We start from the raw sequence: 22,184 nt of genomic DNA, 5'->3' as shown, positions 1-22,184 counted from the left end.
TCTCTCCGCTGGGGGTGGACTTCTTTTTTCTGTTACTTGTCAGATTCTATTACCCAGTTATGAGAAAGAAGGAAATTTCTACATCATGAGCGTGTTTCTTAATCTTAATATTTTTCCAATTCTTTTGTTGTTGTTAATCCTCACCCAAGGATATTTTTCCACTGATTTCTAGATACAGTGGAAGGAAAGGAGTGAGAGAAGGAGAGAGAGCTAAATATCAATGTGAGAAAGACACATCGATTGGTTGCCTTCCACACCACCAGACCAGGACCAGGGATCAAACCTGCAACCCAGGTATGTGCCCTGGATCAGAATCGAACCCAAAACGCTTCTGTCTGTGGGCTGAGGCTCTAAGCACTGAGCCAAACTGGCCAGGGCCAATTCTTTTTTTTGCTAGAGAAATTCCCCTCCTCCCACCCAAAATACTGCAGTACAGGGTACAACGTCAATTCCATTGCGCATGTAATGACAGGCAGGTGGGGGAAGGGCATTCAACTTAATACAGTTAAGAAATAATGTAAATGGCCCTGGCCAGTTTGGCTCAGCAGTATGAGGGTTAGCCTGCAGACCAAAGAGTCTCCGGTTCGTTTCTGGTCAAGAGTACATACCTTGGTTGCAGTTCGGTCGGGGTCATGCGGGAGGCAACCAATTCATGTGTCTCTCTCACGTCTATGTTTCTCTCTCTCCCTGGCCGGTTTGACTCAGCGGTTAGAGTGTCACCCGTCGACCAGAGAGTTCTGGGTTTGGTTCCCACTAAGGGTACGTACCTCGGTTGCAATTTGTTCCCGTCCCCATGGGGTTGTGTGGGAGGCAGCCAGTTGATGTGTCTCTCTCACATCGATGTTTCTCTCTCTCTTCCTCCCTCTCTCCTTCCTGCTCTATCTGAAGATAAATGCAAAATGTTCTCGGATGAGGATAAAAAAAATAAAAAATAAAAGACTAGTCTCTATTCTGTTATTTTTCATCACTAATCATTTTGAGGGCAGGAGTTTTGTGGGATTTTTTTTTCCCCATTCCCTTGAAAAAAATAGAAGGGAGAGTTTTGGGTTTATCCTTACAGGGACTTGGCTGTAATTTCTTGATATAGAGTTCAATCCAGAGATAACTTTTATTTTTATCCTCACCCGAGGACATTTTTCCATTTTTTGTTCAGATAGAGTGGGAAGGAGAGAAATGGGAACAGAGAGAGAGAAACATCGACATGAGAGAGACACATGGAGTGGTTGCCACCCACACGACCCCAACTGGGGCCGGGGACAAACTGCAACCAAGGTGCATGCCCTTAGCAGGAACTGAACCCGGGACTCTCTGGTCCGCAGGCTGACACTCTAACCGCTGAGCCAAACCGGCCAGGGCCAGAGATAACATTTTTGCTTGACTGATTAATTGACCGAAACCACCAGGAAAGCAGAAAAGAACATGCTGATTTCTTTTTTTCTTTTTTATTAAGTCATAATATTGTATTATACAAATGAGTATTAAAGGAAAATTAATGTTCAGGTAACATTGAAACAATTTATATGTCAAATGTTTATACTTAAACAGCGAATTCTAACTGTTATGTGGACTTCTTGATGAGGTCAGGTATGTGTAATGAGTTTCAAAACCAGAATATGGTACCTTGTATTGATGATGTTTGTGCTAATCCATAATATTCAGTACATTTCAACTGGAAGAAAAGAGAAAAGCTGAATTCCCCATTTCCATGCCATTTAAATATTAGGTGCTAGAAATATATATATATATACATATATATATACACACACACACATATGTGTGTGCATGTATGTGTATATGTATATGTATGTATGTATGTTAATTCCATGACACAACAGCCCTCTCATCACACTCTCCTTCTGTGTGCTGAGGTCTTGATGTGGAATAAGGTAAGTCAGCCAGGACTGGGTTATAAACCTGCTTTATTACAACTAGATAGTAGACATTGAGAATGATAAAGGAAGTGGAACTTTGAACAGATAAAGGGGAAGCAAAACATCAAGGATATGCCCAGTAATAAATTTCAGAGTCAGAAATGGAACACCAGACAATCATCAGGAAAGGGGACTCCCTGTGGAATAGTGCAAGAGAGCAGTCCCCTTCCCATGTTGTTATCCACAGATTTAGACCACACTAAATGACCAACACAATGTCATGATTAAACACTACCTCCAGCCGTGTATGCCTATACCCAAGTTCTATTTAAATCATAGTTCTAGGTCTTCTCTCAGTCATGGTGAAATAATGGGAATATTGTGAGGAACAGAAAGCAACAGATTGGTCCAAGCCCTTGGAGGGGCTGGTGGAATACGTGTGGATTAGTTCATACTAGGGGCACTATTTTCCTGCATAGTCTTCATTATCCAGTCAATGTAGTTTTTCACTCGTGTGTAGATCCCATAGGTCCCACATTCGGGACCCCAGGACACCAAGCCAGCTACATAGAATTTGGGTTTCTCTTGATTGGGGTGTTGTATAGCAAGGGCCCCACCACTGTCCCCATCACAGCTATCAACACCTCTCTCTCCTCCAGCACAGATCATGTTATCAGTAAAAACATAAGCATTTATATTCAATTGTGGATTTTTTACCTTCACCTCCTGGCACTTTGATAAAGAAGCAATGGGTAACTTTGCCCCTCTAAGTTTTACAACATTATCTCTTTGGTTTGTTCTGCCCCAGCCTGAGATCAATCCCAGGTCTCCCACTGAGGGGTCGTATTCTGAAGAGCTGCCTGGTAGGCAGATAAGGGAGACAGTGGGTCCCATTTTCACTGGGTCTTTAAGCTGTATCAGCGCAATGTCATTGTCAAAGTTTGTCCGTGTCTCTGGGTTCTCCAGGAAATTCCAACCCGGATGAATAATCACACGCTCAGCAGTGAGCATCTGGCCATTTTTCAGATGATTTTGAGTCACTAAGGAAGATCCAACATACATTACTGGGTTCAGGTTTTTCTCCACGACGTGGGCAGCTGTCAGCACCCAGTACTCATCAATGAGAGCCCCACCAGCCCGTGGGCTTGAAAAGTAGACTTGCCAGGGGAAACTTTGAATCTCTGCAAGAGATCCTCCAAATATCCTCTGTTTTTCTATGAAGGGCTCACTGGGAATGCCACAGGCTAAGAAGGAACAAGAACAAGGTGGGGAGAGAGCAGGAAATAGATTATTGGCCTCCTACAAGTCCTCTAATCATTTAAAAACCTGTCTGGCTTCAGATTTCTCAACCACCTCAGTACCTGACTCACTCTGAACGTACCTAAGGACCAAACATTCCGTGTTGCCAATTCTACCAGCAGGCTATGGGAGAGACTGGGTAAACCAAGGTAGTGTATAAACTACTACTGCTTTACACTATGGACAGCTTGACTCACCACCCCATAGATGTCACCCCAGGCTCAGCAGACAGTGCCCATCTGGGATCCAGGCTGGGAAACTCTTTCCTCATACAAGTAATGGGGGAGACAAGCATTCTACCTTCATCTGACGCCCGAGTCAAACACTTATCACCTTCTTTACTGAAGTCCTAGAGATCCATGCAAGTAGGGCAGAGAGGGGGTTCTCTTCTTTCATCTCATTCCCACTGACTATTTCTAGGTTTGATTACTTTGCCATTACCCAGTATAACTAAAAATGAATTTTATTTCAGATAAAGTTGGCTTACCTAAATCCCTCACTAGTCAGCCTGAATGGACTCTAAGTTAAGCATAACAGGACTCAGACCTGGATTCAAAGCCTACCCCTGCTCCTCACTAACTTTGTGAATTTGCACTTAATTCATTCATCTGTAACATGGGATTAATAATACCCACCTCAGAGGTTTGTTCAAGGACTTAAATGAGATAATAAATGTAATTAAGTCCATATCTTTCAGTAACACTGTTGTTACTACCAGGATCATTATCATCTTGGCTTTGCCTGAGAGCCTTCCTCTACTCAACTCTGATCTGTCTGCAACCCTTCATTTCTTTTATTGTCTCCACCTCACTGAGCTAGACTCTGGTGGGTCCAGATTGTTAAATCCTTTCCCTGGAGGATTACAGCTACTTTCAGAAGGTGACCCCACACACATGCACCGATGGCTATGGTTTCTACCCAAGCCTGAGCCCTGATTACCTGGAATACACGTTGGCAGCTCTGTGCCCAGCAACTCATTCACCCAGCTCCCATTTCCAGCGCAGCGATACTCCCCTGGAATAGCACAAGGGACATAGGACACACTTACCACCCATTCTTCTATCTTCTATTCCCCCCTTTCATTCAGAGCCTCCACTCCTCTGGGATTTGAGGAGGAGATTAGACCAAATAAATTAGAAAGAATCTTGAGAACATCTTCCAAACAATTTCTCTGACCTCTATCATGCCTAGGGGGAATAGGAAGATGAGACGACAGTCTCCAAAGCAGAAAGAAGAGCATTATGGTAGAGACTGGGAAAGTGCTTCAGGAGGAAAAAGAAAATTAATTAATTAATTTAATAAAAAGCAATGAAAATGGATATTGTAGGAGAAATTCCTGCCTAATTGTGAAACTAAGTTAAGTGACCTCTATGATTCACTATGAATGACCCTATGGAACCTACCCTGCCCCACATGAAAACTATATCTTTATCTTTAGAATAAGCCAAAAAGATGAACAGAGTCCATCTAATTTCCTTCATTTCTCTCCAAACTTCTTCAACTCCAAAAATTGTGCTATTCATCCACCCACACTCTCACCCTTTCTCTCTCTTTTCTCTAGTCAAAGAAACCTACCACTTTCTTCACTTTGCAGGTAGTAATATGGTTCCTCACAAGTGTAGCGAGCCATAGAACCAAATAAAGTATCTTCTGGTTCTTCAATTTTACCATGCTGAATGGGTTCAGGAGAGCCACAGTCCACAGCTATAAAAGGAAGGCAGGAGAGTGATGGCCAGGATAGCCACTTCTTCCCAAAAAGTCATCAGTTATTAGGCCAGTTCCATCCTCCCAGCCATGGCCCTCATTCTTCCCCACTACCATATCCATAAATACACCTGAAATGACTCTCACACCAGCCTCTCTATAGCCATGCTCTCCAACTGGCATTACTCACTCCTGCCAATTAGATAGCCCCTTAAAAGCTACAAGGAAGAATCTAGTTCTCAGTGGTTGGTAGAAGCCTCTGCAAAAGCCAGGAATGGACCATATGGTGCTATCAACTCTACCAATCCCACAGTCTCTTTTCTTGAAAGAGATCTGCCAGGCTGGCCTGGGACCAGATCAGGGCTGGTACTCCATGACTGGCTTCCCTTCAAAAACCCAACCCACTCTCACAAGCCTAAAGGGAAATCATACATTTGAATCTTGATGTGCTGATCTTTTGATTCTCTTTGGGAGGAAAAAAAAAAAAAGTCCCATTTTAAAGAGATACATACGTTGACAATCCAGTTTGGAATTACTCCACTTCCCATTGCTTTGACAAGTAGAGTAGAAATATGTCGAGCTACCACTTCCCTAGAGCATGATAGACATCACCGTTAATTTATAAGGAGGGATACGGAGAAATAAAATTAAAATGGAATCAATCTCTGGCCTTGGATCACAGAGAAATCCTCACCACAAAAATCTTGGGGATATCTTAGCAAAATAACACAAAGCACCCAGGTGTTGATACTAAAAGACAAATTCACCCCATCACATCATCTCCCTTTCCCCAGGAGGACTGTGGGCATAGAGATAATACCAGCCTGGCCAAGGAGCTCCATGACTTACAAAGACGGACTAAAGATTCTGAGCTGTTCTGTTTATGGACAAAAATGTTATACCTTGCTCAAACAAAAACATTCTGCAAACAATTGGATAATTCCATTATGCTCATCCTCACCTAGGGATCAGGAAGAAGCCCTTTACAGTACTTTACCTGTACAACTTCAAACCCCTCCAGACAGACTATCTTCACCACATCTCTGAACACATATTTTTCCTTCTGAGGCTCCCAAACAGAATTAGCAGAGACTTCTTGAGGACAGGGGATTGCTTGGAAAGGACAGAGAAAATAATTAGCCAAATAGTTGGATAATCTCTGTTCCATTTACATCACTCTCACACTTTATAAAATCATTCAGTCAGACTCAAACCTCATTCCTCACACTGCAAAATGTGGATGTCTAAAATAATGACATTACTAACTAGCCACCCCCAAGTTGTCTGCATTCACAGGTCCAGTTGACGTATTCCTAGATGTCGAGGCATTTCTAGCGACCACTGACAGGTTTAGATCTTGTTGAGGAAGGGGAGTAATCAGGATACTCCTCCATACAACAATCTACATTGATTTTACATTGTCCAGGGACTTGGTCACAACCGCGAAAGAATAACTTCCAGATTACTCACGATCTCCATGATAGCGAAGTTTCCAGCCCTTCTTTTGCCCTGTTTGGTCAGTTTGGAAGATGATATTAAGAGCATTACTCTTGGTTTCAATAGTTAGTGGCCCAGGGAATCCATTTCCACAGTAAGGACCAAATTGCTGGTCTCTTGTAACAAACTGAAAGGACACAAAATGATTAAATCAGAAGAGAGGAAGAACTGAAAGAAAGAGGTCAAGTCCAGCCAGTGTGGCTCACTGGTTGAGCATCAACCCATTCACCAAGAGGTCGCCAGTTCGATTCCCATTCAGGACACATGCCCAGGTTGTGGGCCCAATCTCCAGTGTGGGGCATGCAGGAAGCGGCCAATCAATGTTCTCTCTCATGGATGTTTCTATCTCTCTCTCTCCCTCTCCCTTCCTCTCTAAAATCAATAAAGAAAAAATATTTTTTTAAAAAGGAAAGAAAGAGGTAAAATGAAGAGGATAAAAGTAAGGGAGGTAGCCCTGGCCGGGTTTCCCGGTGGTTAGAGAGTCAGCCTGCAGACCAAAGGGTCTCGGGTTTGATTCCTGTCAAGGGCACATATCTCGGTTACAGTTCAGTCCCTGGCCCTGGTCCAGGTTGTGCAGGAGGCAACCAATCAATGTGTCTCTCTCACATCAATGTTTCTTCCTCTCTCCCTCCCTCCCTCCCTCCCACTTTACCTGAAGATAAATGAAAAAATATCCTCCAGTGAGGATTTTTTTTTTAAAAAGTAAAGGGGGTAAATTAAAATAATAAAAAATTAAAAGGTGGGGAAGAAAGGGCAGAAGGAAAGATGATTTATTTTTAAGGAGAAATCTCTCTGTGTGAGTTGGGAAGAGAATTAATTATCTATCACGCACAACTAAACTGTCAGGGCAGTTGCCCTCTGAATCAGCTGGTTCCACATCAAAATCTTCTCTCCGCACAGTCACCACCACTTGGAAACCCTGCTCCAACAGGATCTGATATTCACACCTTGAGTTCTCTGGGTATGAATCAGGATAATTGGGGCTTGTGATCTCCCCCATCAGTTCAGTGAATACATCCCCACTGCAATTGACTAAGAGAAAAAAAGAGAAAGAGGGAATCAAACATAGGCTCAAACGAAGAAGCTCCTGCCCTATTCCGTGACTCCTCTTATAAAATGACAGTCCCTCACTGGAGCCCATATGCAGCAATTACACATCCAATAAATATTAGTAGAGATACCTAGTGCCTATTGGGTTTCCATCACAGTGCTTATGATAGAGCCTTTCATAGCTATGACAGTCCCAGGTAGACTCTTCACAGGCATCTATCTCTCTTCTCCAATTAACTTACTTGATTCTGTAGCCTTGTCTTTCTCCACTCTTGTGCCCCTCCCCCCTCAGCTAAGAACAGATGCCAAATCAAGGCTGAAGCCAATCAAAATTGGAAGGGTAGATAAAGCCCTCACTGAATCCTCAAGGCATCCCAAATCTCAGGGACCATGCACCTGTCTCGATGCCAAACTTACCTCCACAATTTTTCATATCATCATGGAGGAAGTATTCTGAGGGGCAGGAGCAGAAGTAACCACCAATGAAGTTGTTGCAGAAGTGGCTACAAGGGGCATCTGCAAAGTCTGAGCACTCATTTATATCTACAAAAGTAGAGAAAGACCGAGGTCAAGGACAAAGACCTAGAAGGAAGAATGAGGTTAAACCCAAAACTATAAGGGCAAGAAAAAGTAAGAAAGGACTGTTACTTAAAGACATTCAACAAATCACATTTCAGGATGGTATTATTCTATATCGCTCTCCTGATATGTGATTCCAGAATCGTGCCTTAACATTGTACAGCTATAAGGGAGCTCTCACCACCAGAGAGCTCCCTTATAGAGCATTTCAGGGCTTTCTCACAAACAGAGCATTTCAGCTCCAAAGAAAGCACTCTGCAAGCTAAACATGATGATATGTCTTCTGCAGGGACAATTAGTAAATTTATTATTTTGTATGATGTTGGCACTTCTGTCAAATCGAATCCATAGTTTGGCTTTATGAGATGTTCTAACTTTATTTTAGGTATAGGAGCACACAGAATTTGAAGGTTTGTTTGCCATATACTGAACGGGTTTGAATGCCATACATTCTTCGTGTGAGTCCTGGCAAGTTATTTCACTTTCCTAGTCCTCATTTTTCTTCTCTCTAAATGGAGATAATAATACCTACCTGGAAGAGTTGAGGTGAAGATTAAATTAATATAGGTAGCCCTGGCCTGTTTGGCTCAGCAGTTAGAGCGTCGGCCTGCAGACCAGGTTCACTTCCCACTAAGGGCATGTACCTCCTTTGCAGTTTGTCCCCAGCCTCGGTTGGGGTCGTGTAGGTGGCAATCACTCAATTAGTCTCTCTTATATCTATGTTTCTCTGTCTCTCCTTCTCCCTCTCTCCCTCCTGCTCTATCTGAAGATAAATGCAAAAATGTCTTCGGGTGAGGATAAAAAAAAAATTAATATAGGTAAAATTCCTAATATAGTGCCCACTTCATAATGGTGCTCAATAAATTACTGTTTATTACCTATTGTTAACATTATTGTCATCACCACTAAGATATGCTTGAATTTCATAAAAGCAACTCATAGCCCTGGCCGGTTTGGCTCAGCAGTTAGAGCGTCGGCCTGTGGTCCAGAGAGACCCGGGTTCCGTTACCGCTAAGGGCATGTACCCCAGTTGCAGTTTGTCCCCGGCCCTAGTTGGGTCATGCGGGTGGCAGCCACTCGATGTGTCCCTTTCACATTGATGTTTCTCTCTCTCTCTCTCCCTCTCTCTCTCTCTCTCTCTCTCTCTCTCTCTCTCTCTTCCTCCCTCCTTCCCTCCCTCCCACTCTATCTGAACAATAAATGGAAAAATGTCCTTGGGTGAGGATTAAAAAATAAATAAAATAATAATAAAAGCAACTCATAGAGGGATCCGAGTCAAGTCAATGCTTCATAAGAGTTATAAACAGAATCTTTAGTCACTGCATTGTTCAATGTCTATTCTGCTTCTATTCTTTTAAGTGGATCAATGAGTCAATAGAGAAGGGTAAGCCTTACCTACGGCAACATAGTATGCAGCAAACCCAGTGAAACGCTCTTCATTGGAGAAGTCTGACTTAAAGATCACCTGGAGTCTATTGTATGGGACTTGGAACTCTTCCACGATTGGGGAGTTGGGATTCTTGCTGGTCCTCTGTCCACAGACTTTCCCTTCTTCAAGGTCCCCTGCCATTATCTAAGAGAAGAGTCAAAAAGAAGCTAGGAAAGCCCTGGCTGGTCCGGCTCAATGGTTAGAGTGTCAGCCTGCGGACCAATGAGTCTCGGGTTCGATTTCAGTCAAGGGTACATACCTCGGTTGTGGTTTGCCCCTGGCCGTGTTTGGAGTCATGCAGGAGGCAACCAGTGGATGTGTCTCTCTCATGTCAATGTCTCTCCCTCCCTCCCTCTCTCTCTCTCCCACTCTATCTGAACAAAAACTGGAAAAATATCCTCCGGTGATGATTCAAAAAAAAAGAAGCTAGGAAAGGGTAATATTTTGATACAGACATGAGAGAAAAAGGAACAGAGAGAGTAGAACACATACCACCTTTGGACTATTTGACTCTAGTTCACTGTACACCTGTGATACTCCCTCCTACATCCTCCTCATTTGATCCCCCCAGTCCTATCTTGTATGTGCTTATTATAATATACCTGCACTGAGTCATATGCGCAGTTCTCTGACAGCTCTAGGTCCAGATGGGTGAAGTAGAGATGGATCCCGTACCCTTCAGGAACTTCTATATCCCAAGATTTCTCTACCTCATTGGGGTATGCCTGAGGATAGTTAGGGGACAGGATCTCCCCATACATAGTAGGCTCAGCATAAACCCATGCCAAAAGGGAAAACAGGGCAATGCACCTGAAAAAATAAAAAAATTAAAAAAGCATATAAAGAGGTGTGTGACACAGGTACAGCAGACTAGTGCAAAGCTCCAACATTCGTCACAGGGTGAAGGGCAACAGCATGTGGAGGAGAATCTTACATTGGAATAAAGCAAAAAAAGCATAGATCAAACCAAAATACAGGCTTCAGATCTGAGGTGTCTTCTTGAGAAGATGAAGAGAATGAAGTCTGTACATATCTCTGTAGACTCGTGGTTACTTACCACATGGTTGGCAATTTGTTCATCCCTGGTGAGCAGCACATGTCTTGGACCTGGCTCTCAGCACCTCTGGACTTTGGAACTAAAGGGGTGGCGGGTCTGACTGTATTTGTCTAACAAACACAGGCACCTACTTTGGTGGTAGAGGATCACCTGGGTTCAGTGTCACCTTCATAAGAATAACACACAGGTTAAACAGAGCCATGTCACCAATCATCACCATATGACTCCTACTTTCTCATACCCTCCCTGGTTCTACTTCAACTAATTTTCTAGACTGAAACTAAATCTTATCCTTCTCCCATTGCTTCTCTGGACCTTATACTAATTTTTCTCCAAAAGAATGAGTACTTTCTCCCAGTTTTCTTCCTCTTCTGCTCTCCTTCTCACCCTCACTCCCCATCCCCACCCCCACTCCACCCATCTCGCTCCTGCCCTCACAGAACAATATTCCCATTTCCACTCATGTTTTCAAGAGTCTTTCCCCATCGTAACCATTCATCTTGGACATTTTCTCCCTCCTCTTTTGACAATACCCCCCTATCACTTCAAACCAGCTCTCTTACTATGTGTATTATTGCATGCATTTCTGTTGATGCCCCCAATGAGCACTGAGGGAGCAATGAGCTGCTTTCACTAGAGGAAGGCAGTGACCTTGGGAGAAGTGGTCTGAGACAGGTTGGGTGGGGAAGGAGAAGGGGGGCAGCTGAGTCACAAGAAACATAAAAGGAAAAGAAAGGTACTCCTTCAATTCTCCACATTAATTTCCCCCCTTTACTAAAAAGATAAGATATCTTCCTCCAGTTCCTAGAAAAGTTTTACCAAATGTAAACCCTGAAAACAGCGCTAGGCAATGAGGTGATGTGAGCATGGATGAGGTCAACCTAAGAGAATTAGGTTGTCTATATTTTGCCTTCTTTTTATTCTGCTCTTTCCAGCCCTCCATTTTTGCCCAAAACCTTCGTTTGTGACGTTTTCTGCCTTTCTTTTTTCCTCCATCAAAGCTCTGCTCTTCGTTTTCAAGGTTTTACCTTCAGAAGGTGATAGGAGCAAGTGGGTTAGTCCCTTCTCTTGCCAGTGGGCATGCTGGGCGACTCTGCCAGCTCCCAGGGAGAGAAGCACGGGGCTGCAGGAACCTCTGCCGGCCTCCCTGTCCTGGTTCTGTTGATGTGATTCTCTACCCCAGTGTGCATGTCTGAAATTCCCTGATCTAAACAGAGGGGGCTGGGAGACCATGACATAGGGAAAGGGTAACTCAGCCTTGATCTTGGAGCTCCCTCTGCTTTTGAAACAAGAACTGCATACTTCTCTCAGGCCTGAGATTCCTCTATCCAGGGCTACAGAGGGAGAAAGGAGGAATGGGGAATTTCACGGATTGCCCAATGCTCTTTTTTAGCCAAGGGGTGTGTTACAGAATTTTCGGGGAAGTCAGGTGATTTGTGGGAGAAGGAGGGGGTTAATACTGTGGGGGAAAAGTCAAACCCAGAAAGTCCAACCCTCCAGTTCTTTATGAATCATGAATTAAGGGAAAATAGTTATCAGTAATGTAGGTCTTCTCTGCCTTTAAAGCATATTTAATGGTTGAAACAATGACATATCTGGACTCAAGCTGGTATGGGATGATGCTTTTTTCCTCTTCCTAAAATCCCCTCTATGTCCAACCATCTAAATTATATTCACCAATCAAGCCCCAGTTCAAATATAATCCAGAGTCTCTTATCCATAATCCTTGAGTACAGATACGTTTCCAAATTCAGAATTTTAAGATTTTTGGAAAGTGCAGTACATGGACTCAATATTAGGTAACACTTTTTCCTCTCCCTCCCCTCGAGGGGCCTGGATAACACACCATTATCAAACATTAATATTTCTGCAGCTAAACAGATTGATCTTCACAGTAAGTGGAATAACTAAAATTATAACTTAGTTATAATTATATATTATATTTATAAATTACTTAGAATTATAAATTACGTGTTTCACATCAGTTCAATTTTGCTGCCAAATGAGTGCTGGTGCCAAACTTAGAGAGAGAGAGAGAGAGAGAGAGAGCGCCCCCCTGGCTGGTTTGGCTCAGCGGTGAAAGCGTCAGCCCGCAGATCAGAGAGTCCCGGGTTCGGTTCCAGCTAAGAGCATGTACCTCAGTTGCAATTTGTTCCCAGCCCCGGTTGGGGTCCTGTGGGTTGCGACCAGTTGATGTGTCTCTCTCACATGATGTTTCTCTCCCCCCACCCCACTCTATCTGAAGATAAATGCAAAAAAAAACCCAAACTTTGTTTTCACAGCCTTTTGGAATTTAGAATTGCAAGTAAGGGACTAAGGGCCTGTACAGTATCTTCACAAACCCTCCCAGATCTCCCAGCTCTCCCAGATCTCCCAGATCTCCTTTATGTCCCTTATCACTTTCTACCCCTATCTTTTTTTTATCTTCACCCGAGGACACTTTCACATTTATCTTTAGATAGAGCGGGAGGGAGAGAGGAGGGAAGAGAGAGAGAAACATCAGTGTGAGAGAAACACATTGACTGGTCGCCACCCACACGACTCTAACCGGGGCCAGGGACAAACTGCAACTGAGGTACATGCCCTTAGCGGGAACGGAACCCGGGACTCTCTGGTCTGCGGGCTGATGCTCTAACCACTGAGCCAAACCGGCCAGGGCTCTACCACTATCTTAATGACTGCATTCCAATGAATCTACAATTTCATCAAATGAAGATCCTCCCTTATTTTACATACCACTAGGAATAAAAAAAGCTGCCAATTACCCTGGCCAGGTGGCTTAGTTGGATGGAGTGTCAAAAGGTTGTGGGTTCAATTACTGGTCATGTATATACCTAGGTTGCGGGTTTGACCTCCGCCCCCTGGTTGGGACATGTACGGGAGACAGCTGATCAATGTTTTTCTCTCTCTCTTTCTCCCTTCCTCTCTCTCCAAAATCAATAAAAACGTATCCTCAGGTGAGGATTTTTTTTTAAGTTGCCAATTAAATTATGGTATACCATTGATTGTATGATGCATCCTGATTTCAGAAGTGTTAAAATGGGGAATGGGGGACCATGAGCCCTGAAATACATGAAGCATGGTGTTTGTGTTCTGGTTAACTCAGCACTGGGCCTGGAGTCAGAGGACAGGTTCAAGTCCCATCTCTGACACTCACCAGTGGTGACATTTTGGGCTCATAGCCTAACTTCTTAGTGTCTTCAGTTATAAAATAAAGATAATATTAGTTCTGCCTACCTTATATGGCTGTCAAAAAGGGTCTGATAAAACAATCAGAGTAAAAGGGCTTTGCAAACTATGATACCAAATAAATGTAAACGTTATGAAGAAAAGAATTATGAGCCCATCAGGTCTCTGCAGGCAGATTCTGAGTCTGATTCATCTTTGTATTCCCACCATGACTAGCAGTGTCATTCGTATAATAGATGGACAGATGATCACCTGTTGTTCCTTTGGCTGCCTAGCATTTGAACGTCCTCCAAGCCCACCACCCAAGAGAGAAGGTGTAAGTGCAGAAAGCCTGTCCCTCACCACTCTAGCAGCTCTGGAACAGCCCATGCACTCACACTTCATTCATTAGAGACATCTGCCTAGGCTTTGAATCCAGAGAGAGTGATGCCAAGAATCAGGGTCTATAGAATCTCTGAGGACAGTGATGACTGCAGCAAGATGGAGGAGGAGGTTGTGCTCGCAAGCAGCATCCAGCATCCAGCCCCAGTGAATAAATATCACAAGCTGAACTGCCTAGGACATGGCCACTGCAATGACAGCAGAGCAGCCATTGCTCCTGCTGTGAAGCTTCCGTGCTTGGCTCTCCTGCTCTTGGAATTTCTGTAAGCAATCCAGGGTACTTTTATTTATTTATTTAATTTTATTATTTTTTTGGTTCATGCCCCTAGTGGGAACCGAACCCGGGACTCTCTGGTCTGCAGGCCAACGCACCAACAGCTGAGTCAAACCGGCCAGGGCCAGGGTACCTTTAATAAATTCCTCTTCTGCTAAAATCTACCAGAGTTGGTTTCTGTTGCTTACAACTAAGAGCAATTGCTGAGTACCTGAGAAATGAATGATTGAATAAATGAGCCAAGGTAAATTCAGATTATTTACTAACTGTTTTTAGCTATGTGGCCTAAGGAGTTTACGTAACCCCTCTAAGCTCCAGCTTCATCATGTGTAAAATGGAAATATCACCTACCTCAGACAGAGCTATCATCGTCAGGGCCTGTTGTGACCATGATTAAATGAGATGATGTATGCTAAGCATTCAGCATATATCTGGTACTCAGCAAGCCTTTAATAAATAAACAAAAACTTCATCTCCAAATGCCAACAGTGGCAATAGCAGCATCATTCTTTTCAAGGGCTTGGGAGCATGCTTCAATATACAGCAAGAAAATAGAGAGCATCTTACCACGTTGTCCAGGATTCCTCCTCCTTTTACTGCTGAATCTAACACTTGCAAGAAAAATTCATGACCCACTTACCTTCATGTGTGTTTTGTCTTCTCTTCTTCAATATTGCCATCCAAGTGAAATATCGTACTTTTCTCTCTAAAGCTCAAGGAGACAACAAATCACACATGTAATGGCATGTCTGGGCCTCCACTTCCTTTCCCAGTTCAGCAAGAACTCAAGCCAAAACTTCTAATAGTGTGTAAAAAAATCTCAACCAAGATTAGAAGTCGGAGGGCCTGTAGGGGGAGCTCTCACACCCTAAAGGAAGAACTCTATAACAGTCCTCCTAACTTCTCTTCCTTATTTATTTTCTTTTTTTAATCCTCAATCGAGGATATTTTTCTATTTATCTTCAGATAGCATGGAAGGGAGAGAGAGGGAGAGAGAGAAACATCAATGTTGCCTCTCGCCACATGACCCCTACCAGGGCCAGGTACAAACTGCAAAGAAAGGTTCGTGTCCTTGACTAGAATTGAATCCATGACTCAATGGTCCACTAGCAGATGTTCTAACCCCTTAGAAAACCGGCCAGGGCCTTCTCTTCCTTTCTATAAAAAATGTCCTAGCCCTGGCCAGTTTGGCTCAGCGTTAGAAATCGGCCTGCCGACCAATAGGGTCTTGGATCTGGTCAAAGGCACATACCTGGGTTGCAGGTTTCCCTGGATGAGACCCGGGCTGTGGGGAGGCAACCAACTGATGTGTCTCTCTCAATATCAGTGTTCCTCTCACTCTCTCTTTCTCTTGCTCGCTCTCTCTCTCCCTCCCTTCCACTCTCTCTAAAAAATAAAAAAATCAATGGGAAAAAAAATGTTTTCCTCTTTGTTGTTCTAGCAAACTTGCACATGACTCGCCAGGTCCTCATGTTCCCAACTGCAAGTCTCTCTTTTTTCCCAAATAAACTGTTTTTACTGGAGGAATAGCTACCTGACTTTAAGTTCAATTTCAAGTGATATCCTTGAAAGAGCAGGGGCCGCCCTGGATGGTTTGGCTCAGCGGTTAGAGCATCGGCCCGCAGACCAGAGAGCCCCAGGTTCGGTTCCTGCTGAGGGCATGTACCTAGGTTGCAGTTTGTCCCCGGCCCCGGTTGGGGCCCTGTAAGTGGCGACCAGTCTATGTGTGTCTCTCTCACATCGATGTTTCTCTCTCTCTCTTCCTCCCTCTCTCCCTCCTGCTCTATCTGAAGATAAATGTAAAAAGTGTCCTCAGGTGAGGATAAAAAAAAAAAGAAAGAACAGGAGCCATGTTAGATAATCTTCTCAGTATTGCAGGGATTCATAAAAACAACGCTGCTTATTGTCACCCTCAGGGTCCTCTGAACCCAGCTGATGTTATAATGCTGATATACAAAGCAGAAATTAGAATCTTACATGTTAATATTAAATGTAACTAATACACATGTACATGATATGATTGGACATTTTAGAAAATAATCAATAATGTTCCACGGAGTCATAATTATCATATTCACAATGTTAGGTCTCTGAGGGGGTGAATAACAGAATCCCTCTTCCCGGTCCAAGTTCTAGAGAAACAGAAATAAAACAAAAACAGCAAATACAGATCAAAGTATTCTCTTTAATAGCAATAAAAGTTGCCTTGGCAGGTTTTGCTCAGCGGTTAGAGCATCGGCCTGTGGACCAGAGAGTCCCGGATTTGGTTCCTGCTAAGGGCACACACCTTGGTTGCAGCTTGTACCCGGAACCAGTTGGGGTTTTGCGGGTAGCAGCCACTTGTTGTGTCTCTCTCACATCGATGTTTCTCTCTCTCTCTCCCTCCCACTTTATCTGAAGATAAATACAAAAAATAAAAAGTAAATAAATAAACAGAATTACCTTTCTAGATACAGGCAACAGTAGACCAGGAGAAACCTGCCAGAGAACATACTCTTCCTGTGGACAGCTCACACCCCCAAGGAAGAAGAGCCAAGCCAAGCAAGACATGCCCAGTTATTTTTTTCCATTTACCAGTCAGTTAAGTCACTCCACCTCCCCAGGGCAAAGTGAGTGACAAAATGGAGCGTGACCAGAAGAGTCATATCATGGAGCTCTCTCCATCAGGACAAATCTCTCAGAGGTAGTAGAAACATTTCCCCCCTAACATTCCCAAGGTCTTTCTTCTTTTTTTTTGTACGTGCCCCTAGTGGGAACTGAACCCGGGACTCTCTGGTCCGCAGGCCGACGCTCCAACCACTGGGCCAAACTGGCCAGGGCAAGGTCTTTCTTCTTTAACCTGTTAGGTTTGACAAGCCTATAATCAACCAGGAATGTGGCTGCTGGGGGAAGAGATCAGGAATCTAACTAGGGCAGTCTGTTCACCCAATGACAACCACTGTTCCTCTCTAGTGTCCTCCAATATCGCTGGTTTCAGAAGCATCAATAAATATATCACCTTGAAATTCACCCAGTAATCGTTTGAGAATTTTTCACTCTCACACCTATGAACAAGCCACGTGAATTCAAGGTCAGACTTTCCAATTTCCTCCTAGGCCCTTAATGTAGAATGGAATTTGCCAATTAGCACTTCCTACCTTAACCAGGTACTCACAAATGAAAGCTAGACTTTCCCTAGTGCTCTGTAACACAGGCAAAACTCAGGCTTCCTTGCAGGAGGTAGTCCTATAAAGAAATATTGGGGGCAAGAAGAATTCCACCCCTACAACATACTGTATACCAAGATTATTATCAAAGACTCTATCTATAAACAATGTTTGCCAAAATACCCATTCATTTATTATTCAGGAAAGCTAAAGAGTGATAGTTTTTTTAATCTACTTTTTTGATGAAAAACAGAAGAAATAACACGAATGTAGAGGGGAAAAAAAAAAAGATAAGTGTGGGAAAGGAACAGTAATTACTATAGTCTGAATATTAGTGTCCTCCCCAAATTCACCTTAGAATCCTAACACCCAATGTAAGGCATAAGAAAGTGAGGTCTGCCCTGGACAGTTTGGCTCAGTGGTTGGGCGTCGGCCTGCGGACCAGAGAGTCCCAGGTTCGGTTCCCACTAGGGGCACGCACCACAAATAAATAAATAAATAAATAAATAAATAAATAAATAAATAAATAAATAAATAGAAAGTGAGGTCTTTGGGAAGTGATTAGGTCATAAGAGTAGCACTCTTATCAATGGGATTAGTGCTCTTATACAAGAGGTCCCACCGAGCCATTCTGGCACATAAGAATACAACTAGAACTTTGTGACCAGAAAGAGGGCCCTCATCTGACCATGCTGACACATCTAACCATGCTGACACCCTGATTTCAAACTACCAGTGTCCAGAACCGTGAAATACATTTCTGTTGTTTATAAGCTACCCAGTCCGTGGTAGTTTGTTATAACAACCCAAATGGACAAAGACAGTGACAAAGTAAAGCCAATTTGAGGGACTACTTTTCTCCATGCCAAACTGAATAATTAAAGGTAAATGTACTATGGCTTATAAAGTACAAAGCACTATTTTAGGCGATAAGTGGTTTGCAAAAATGATAGGATCAGAGCCATTGTAAGAGGTAGAGAAAGTTAAGCAACATGACAAAATAACAAAGGGCTTGGGCATTAAAAGGAGAAAAATATTGCATCTGACTAAGGAGAAATCAGAAGGGTTATATGGAAAAAATGAGATTTGAAATAGGACTTGAATGGCTAGCATTTCAACAGTGATCTTACTCTTCCCCTTTTCTGTTAATGACCCTACCATTTTCCCAGCCACCCAGGTTCAAAAGTTTAGTTATCTTTCACTCTTCCTCTTCTCTGCCCCCAATCCTCCCTGAGACTGCTTGATTCTATCTTTTGATGACTTTCACATCCACTCCTGCAAGTCAGAGCCTCATTACATCTCATCTGGATAGACTGCCTTCAAACTTCTCCCCTTCCTCCTCTGTCATCATCCCTAAATCTATCCTATAAACTGAAAAATTAATCTTCCTTAATGACAACTCTAATTTCATTTTTAAAACTTTAATGTCTGTCCTTTGTCTTCAGAATTAGATGTGGAAGGTAGTTCCTCCAAATATTTTACTCCTCTCAAACAAAGCATCCTTTCTCTGATGAGAGCTTATTGAAACCTCCAATATTGCTATGCTAAATTAGTCATTCATCTGACAAACACCTATTGAATGCCTACTATATGCTGGGGATCCAAACACAAATAAGAATTCCCAATATCCTCAGGGGGCTTACTTTCTAGTAGGAGAGGAAGACAAAATTATGTGAAAGTCCTATGATAGCAGTTGTAGTAGTTTTTAAACATGCCCCAAAATTCTTGATTCCTATGTTCACACCCCCTGAATGTGGCTGAGGGCTTGTGACTGCTGTAACAAAAGAGGATATAGTGAAAGTGACTCTGCATGACTTCCAAAGCTAGGTTAGAAAAGACTATCCTGGCCCTGGCCGGTCTGGCTCAGAGGTTAGAGCGTCGGCCTGCAGACCAGGGAGTCCCGGGTTCAGTTCCCACCAGGGCCACGTACCTCGGTTGGAGTTTGTCCCCAGCCCCAGTTGGGGTCGTGTGAGTGTCAACCAGTCGATGTGTCTCTCTCACATCGATGTTTCTCTCTTCTCTTTCTCCCTTTCTTCCTCCCACTCTATCTGAAGATAGATGCAAAAATTTCCCGGGTAAGGATAAAAAAAAGAAAAGAAAAGACTATCCTGCACCCACCCAGTTCTCACGGCACACTCACTCTCAGAACCCAGCTGCCATGCTGTGGAGAAGCCCAGGCCACATGGAGAAGCTACATGTGGGTGTCCTGGCTGAGCCCGCTGAGGTTGCAGCTGTCAATGAGTATCAACCTCAACACCAGGTATATGACTGAGGAAGCTTCCGTGATGAGTCCAGCCCCATCTGACTGCAACAGCATGACACCATCCCCAAGTGAGAACTGTATAGCTGAGCCCAGTGAACACCCAGAACCATGAGAAATAATATAAGAAAAAAAATGAGTATTTCTGTTTTAACTCAGTAAGTTTTGAAGTGATTTCATTATTCGATTATAGGTATCTGGAACAGCAGTAAAAATGGGATGTTAGAGGAATGCACAACAAGTATTCTTATCCCAGATTTGGGTGGAGGAAGAGAGCAGGGAGATTTCCTGGAAAAAATAACTCCTGAGTTCTGCAAGCATCTCTGAGCCAGGTCCACCCATCCTCAGAGAATTCCACTGCTTCATGATTTCCACAGGAAGCTGAGCAGACTCCCCCACTACCCAACCCAATAGGTAGCCTGTCTCTCCAGTGAAATACTCAGGTGTGAGACTCTGGTCTTGAGCTCAAATACACACTTTGTACCATCTCACTCTCTTAACAACTCTCCGGGAAAAGCTGTGGTCTTTTTGAAATTTATTGTCTGAGTCAGAGCACTTTAAGATCACTTTATAGGAAGCCCATTTCCTGCTACCGTTCCTAAAGCTCTATAAGCTGTATTCATGTTTCCTTTCCTTTTGAAAATCCTGCCAAGTTCCCTAAGTCAGCCTAAGACATCTCTTCAACTTCAGCTTCTTCATAACTAACTAGTACCTTCAAAACTGCAATAATCGCCCTGGCCAGTTTGGCTCAGCGGTTAGAGCGTCGGCCTGTGGTCCAGAGAGACCCGGGTTCGGTTCCCACTAAGGGCACGTACCTTGGTTGCAGTTTGTCCCTGGCCCTGGTTGGGTCGTGTGGGTGGCAACCACTTGATGTGTCCCTTTCACATCGATCTTTCTTTCTCTCTCTCTCCCTCCCACTCTACCTGAACAAAAATATCGAAAAATGTCCTCAGGTGAGGATAAAAAAAAAAAAAAAAAAAAAAAAACTGCAATAATCTCTAAGCCTCCATTTTCATTCCCAAACATCCATGTTACAGGTACAGTCATCCCTCGGTATCAGCAGGGGATTGGTTCCAGGACCCGGTGCAGATAACAAAATCCAATGGTGCTTAAGTCCCTTAAATAAAATGGCATAGTATTTGCACATAACTTCCTATTACATTAACATTCCTATTTTAAATCATCTCTAGATTACTTATGATATCTAATACAATGTAAATGCTATGTAAATAGTTGTTACATTGTATTATTTAGGAATCACCTTTTTGGAATTTTTTTTTAATGTTTTTTTCTTTATTGATATTGTTTAGAGAGATAAGAAGGGAGAGGGAGAGAGAGATAGAAACATCGATGAGAGAGAACATCGATTGGCCACCTCCTGCATGCCCCCACAGGGGATTTGGCCCACAACCTGGGCATGTGCCCTGACCAGGAATCAAACTGGCTATCTCTTGGTGCATGGGTCAACACTCAACCACTGAGCCACAGCGGCCGGACTTTTTTTTAAAAATATTTTTGATCCGCAGATGTGGAACCCGCAGAGGACTGACTATATATATAATAGCAGGACATGTAAAAGTCTTAGCTGTGTTAATTGAGTAAGCTAATGCAATAACAAATACATTTTTTAAATATTTTGGTTAGAACACAGTGGAAATTTAGGTGTGGTACACATAACTTGTACTCATATTCCATTGGCTAGAACTCAACCACAAGGTCACACCTAACTGCAAGGTAGTGCTCAGAAAATGAGGAAGTTAGGATGAGAGCAGCTAGAAATCTCTGCCACAACCCCCCAAATATAACCCATGTTTCCCCAAGCTGTGGATACAAATGGGGTCCCATTAATATTTCCCTGGCTCATCCCCTCTACCCATTTACACCAGATCTCTAGCTCCTTATTCATAAACATTCTTGTCTATTACCTGGCAAATTCCTCACTGTACTGTGGGGACTGTAACATCTTCTGGAAGGAACCTCCTGCTGTTACACTGAAGCCCTAAAATTGCACAGTAATGTAAATTGAGGAAAGTAACGCAGAGAAGAAAATACTTCCTTCCGTCTTTCTGGCTATTCCTTTTTGGGAGTACCAAGGCAATGTCTTACAGAGTTTTCTGTGGCATAATTCCTGCTTTTTTTATTTTATTTTGTTACAGATAGCCTCCTGGATCCAGATATTAATTCATCAGCCCTGAGACAAAATTCAACTTGAGTGACATTCACTGGGCAGTAATAAGAATTCAGTCAGTCAGTCAATAAATACTTATTGAGTATCTACTATGTGCTCGGCTCTGCTAAGCCCTGAATGTACAGTGTAAACAAAATGAACACAATCTGCCCTGGCCGGTTTGGTTCAGTGGTTAGAGCATCAGCCTGTGGTCCAGAGAGACCCGGGTTCTGTTCCCGCTAAGGGAGTGTACCTTGGCTGCAGTTTGTCCCTGGCCCTGG

General features: G+C 43.2%; 1 protein-coding gene across 11 annotated transcripts; it reads right to left on the bottom strand.

The window, feature by feature from the left end:
• Nucleotides 1-1,835: 1,835 nt before the first annotated feature.
• On the bottom strand, nucleotides 1,836-21,678 carry C1S (complement C1s). Of its 11 annotated transcripts, none has more exons than XM_036252632.1 (14): nucleotides 21,662-21,678; nucleotides 14,971-15,036; nucleotides 14,682-14,777; nucleotides 10,487-10,652; nucleotides 10,032-10,239; nucleotides 9,396-9,573; nucleotides 7,839-7,964; nucleotides 7,204-7,403; nucleotides 6,345-6,498; nucleotides 5,872-5,987; nucleotides 5,387-5,465; nucleotides 4,746-4,874; nucleotides 4,110-4,184; nucleotides 1,838-3,115 (listed from the first exon to the last, which is right to left on the bottom strand). In XM_036252632.1, exons 4-14 carry the CDS (start codon nucleotides 10,525-10,527, stop codon nucleotides 2,316-2,318), a joined length of 2,106 nt encoding a protein of 701 aa, XP_036108525.1. In that variant the 5' UTR covers nucleotides 10,528-10,652; nucleotides 14,682-14,777; nucleotides 14,971-15,036; nucleotides 21,662-21,678; the 3' UTR covers nucleotides 1,838-2,315. The 11 variants fall into 11 exon arrangements, with proteins under 11 accessions (XP_036108530.1, XP_036108534.1, XP_036108531.1 ...); XM_036252631.1 differs by lacking the exon at nucleotides 21,662-21,678 and adding an exon at nucleotides 16,773-16,993; XM_036252637.1 differs by lacking the exons at nucleotides 10,032-10,239; nucleotides 21,662-21,678 and adding an exon at nucleotides 16,773-16,996 and having other exon boundaries at nucleotides 1,836-3,115.
• Nucleotides 21,679-22,184: the final 506 nt, after the last annotated feature.

This window comes from Molossus molossus, unplaced genomic scaffold (assembly GCF_014108415.1).
Source record: "Molossus molossus isolate mMolMol1 unplaced genomic scaffold, mMolMol1.p scaffold_m16_p_10, whole genome shotgun sequence".
NCBI lineage: Eukaryota > Metazoa > Chordata > Mammalia > Chiroptera > Molossidae > Molossus > Molossus molossus.
The sequence above is the reverse complement of the archived record's forward strand: the minus strand, read 5'-3'. Positions and strand labels throughout refer to the sequence as shown.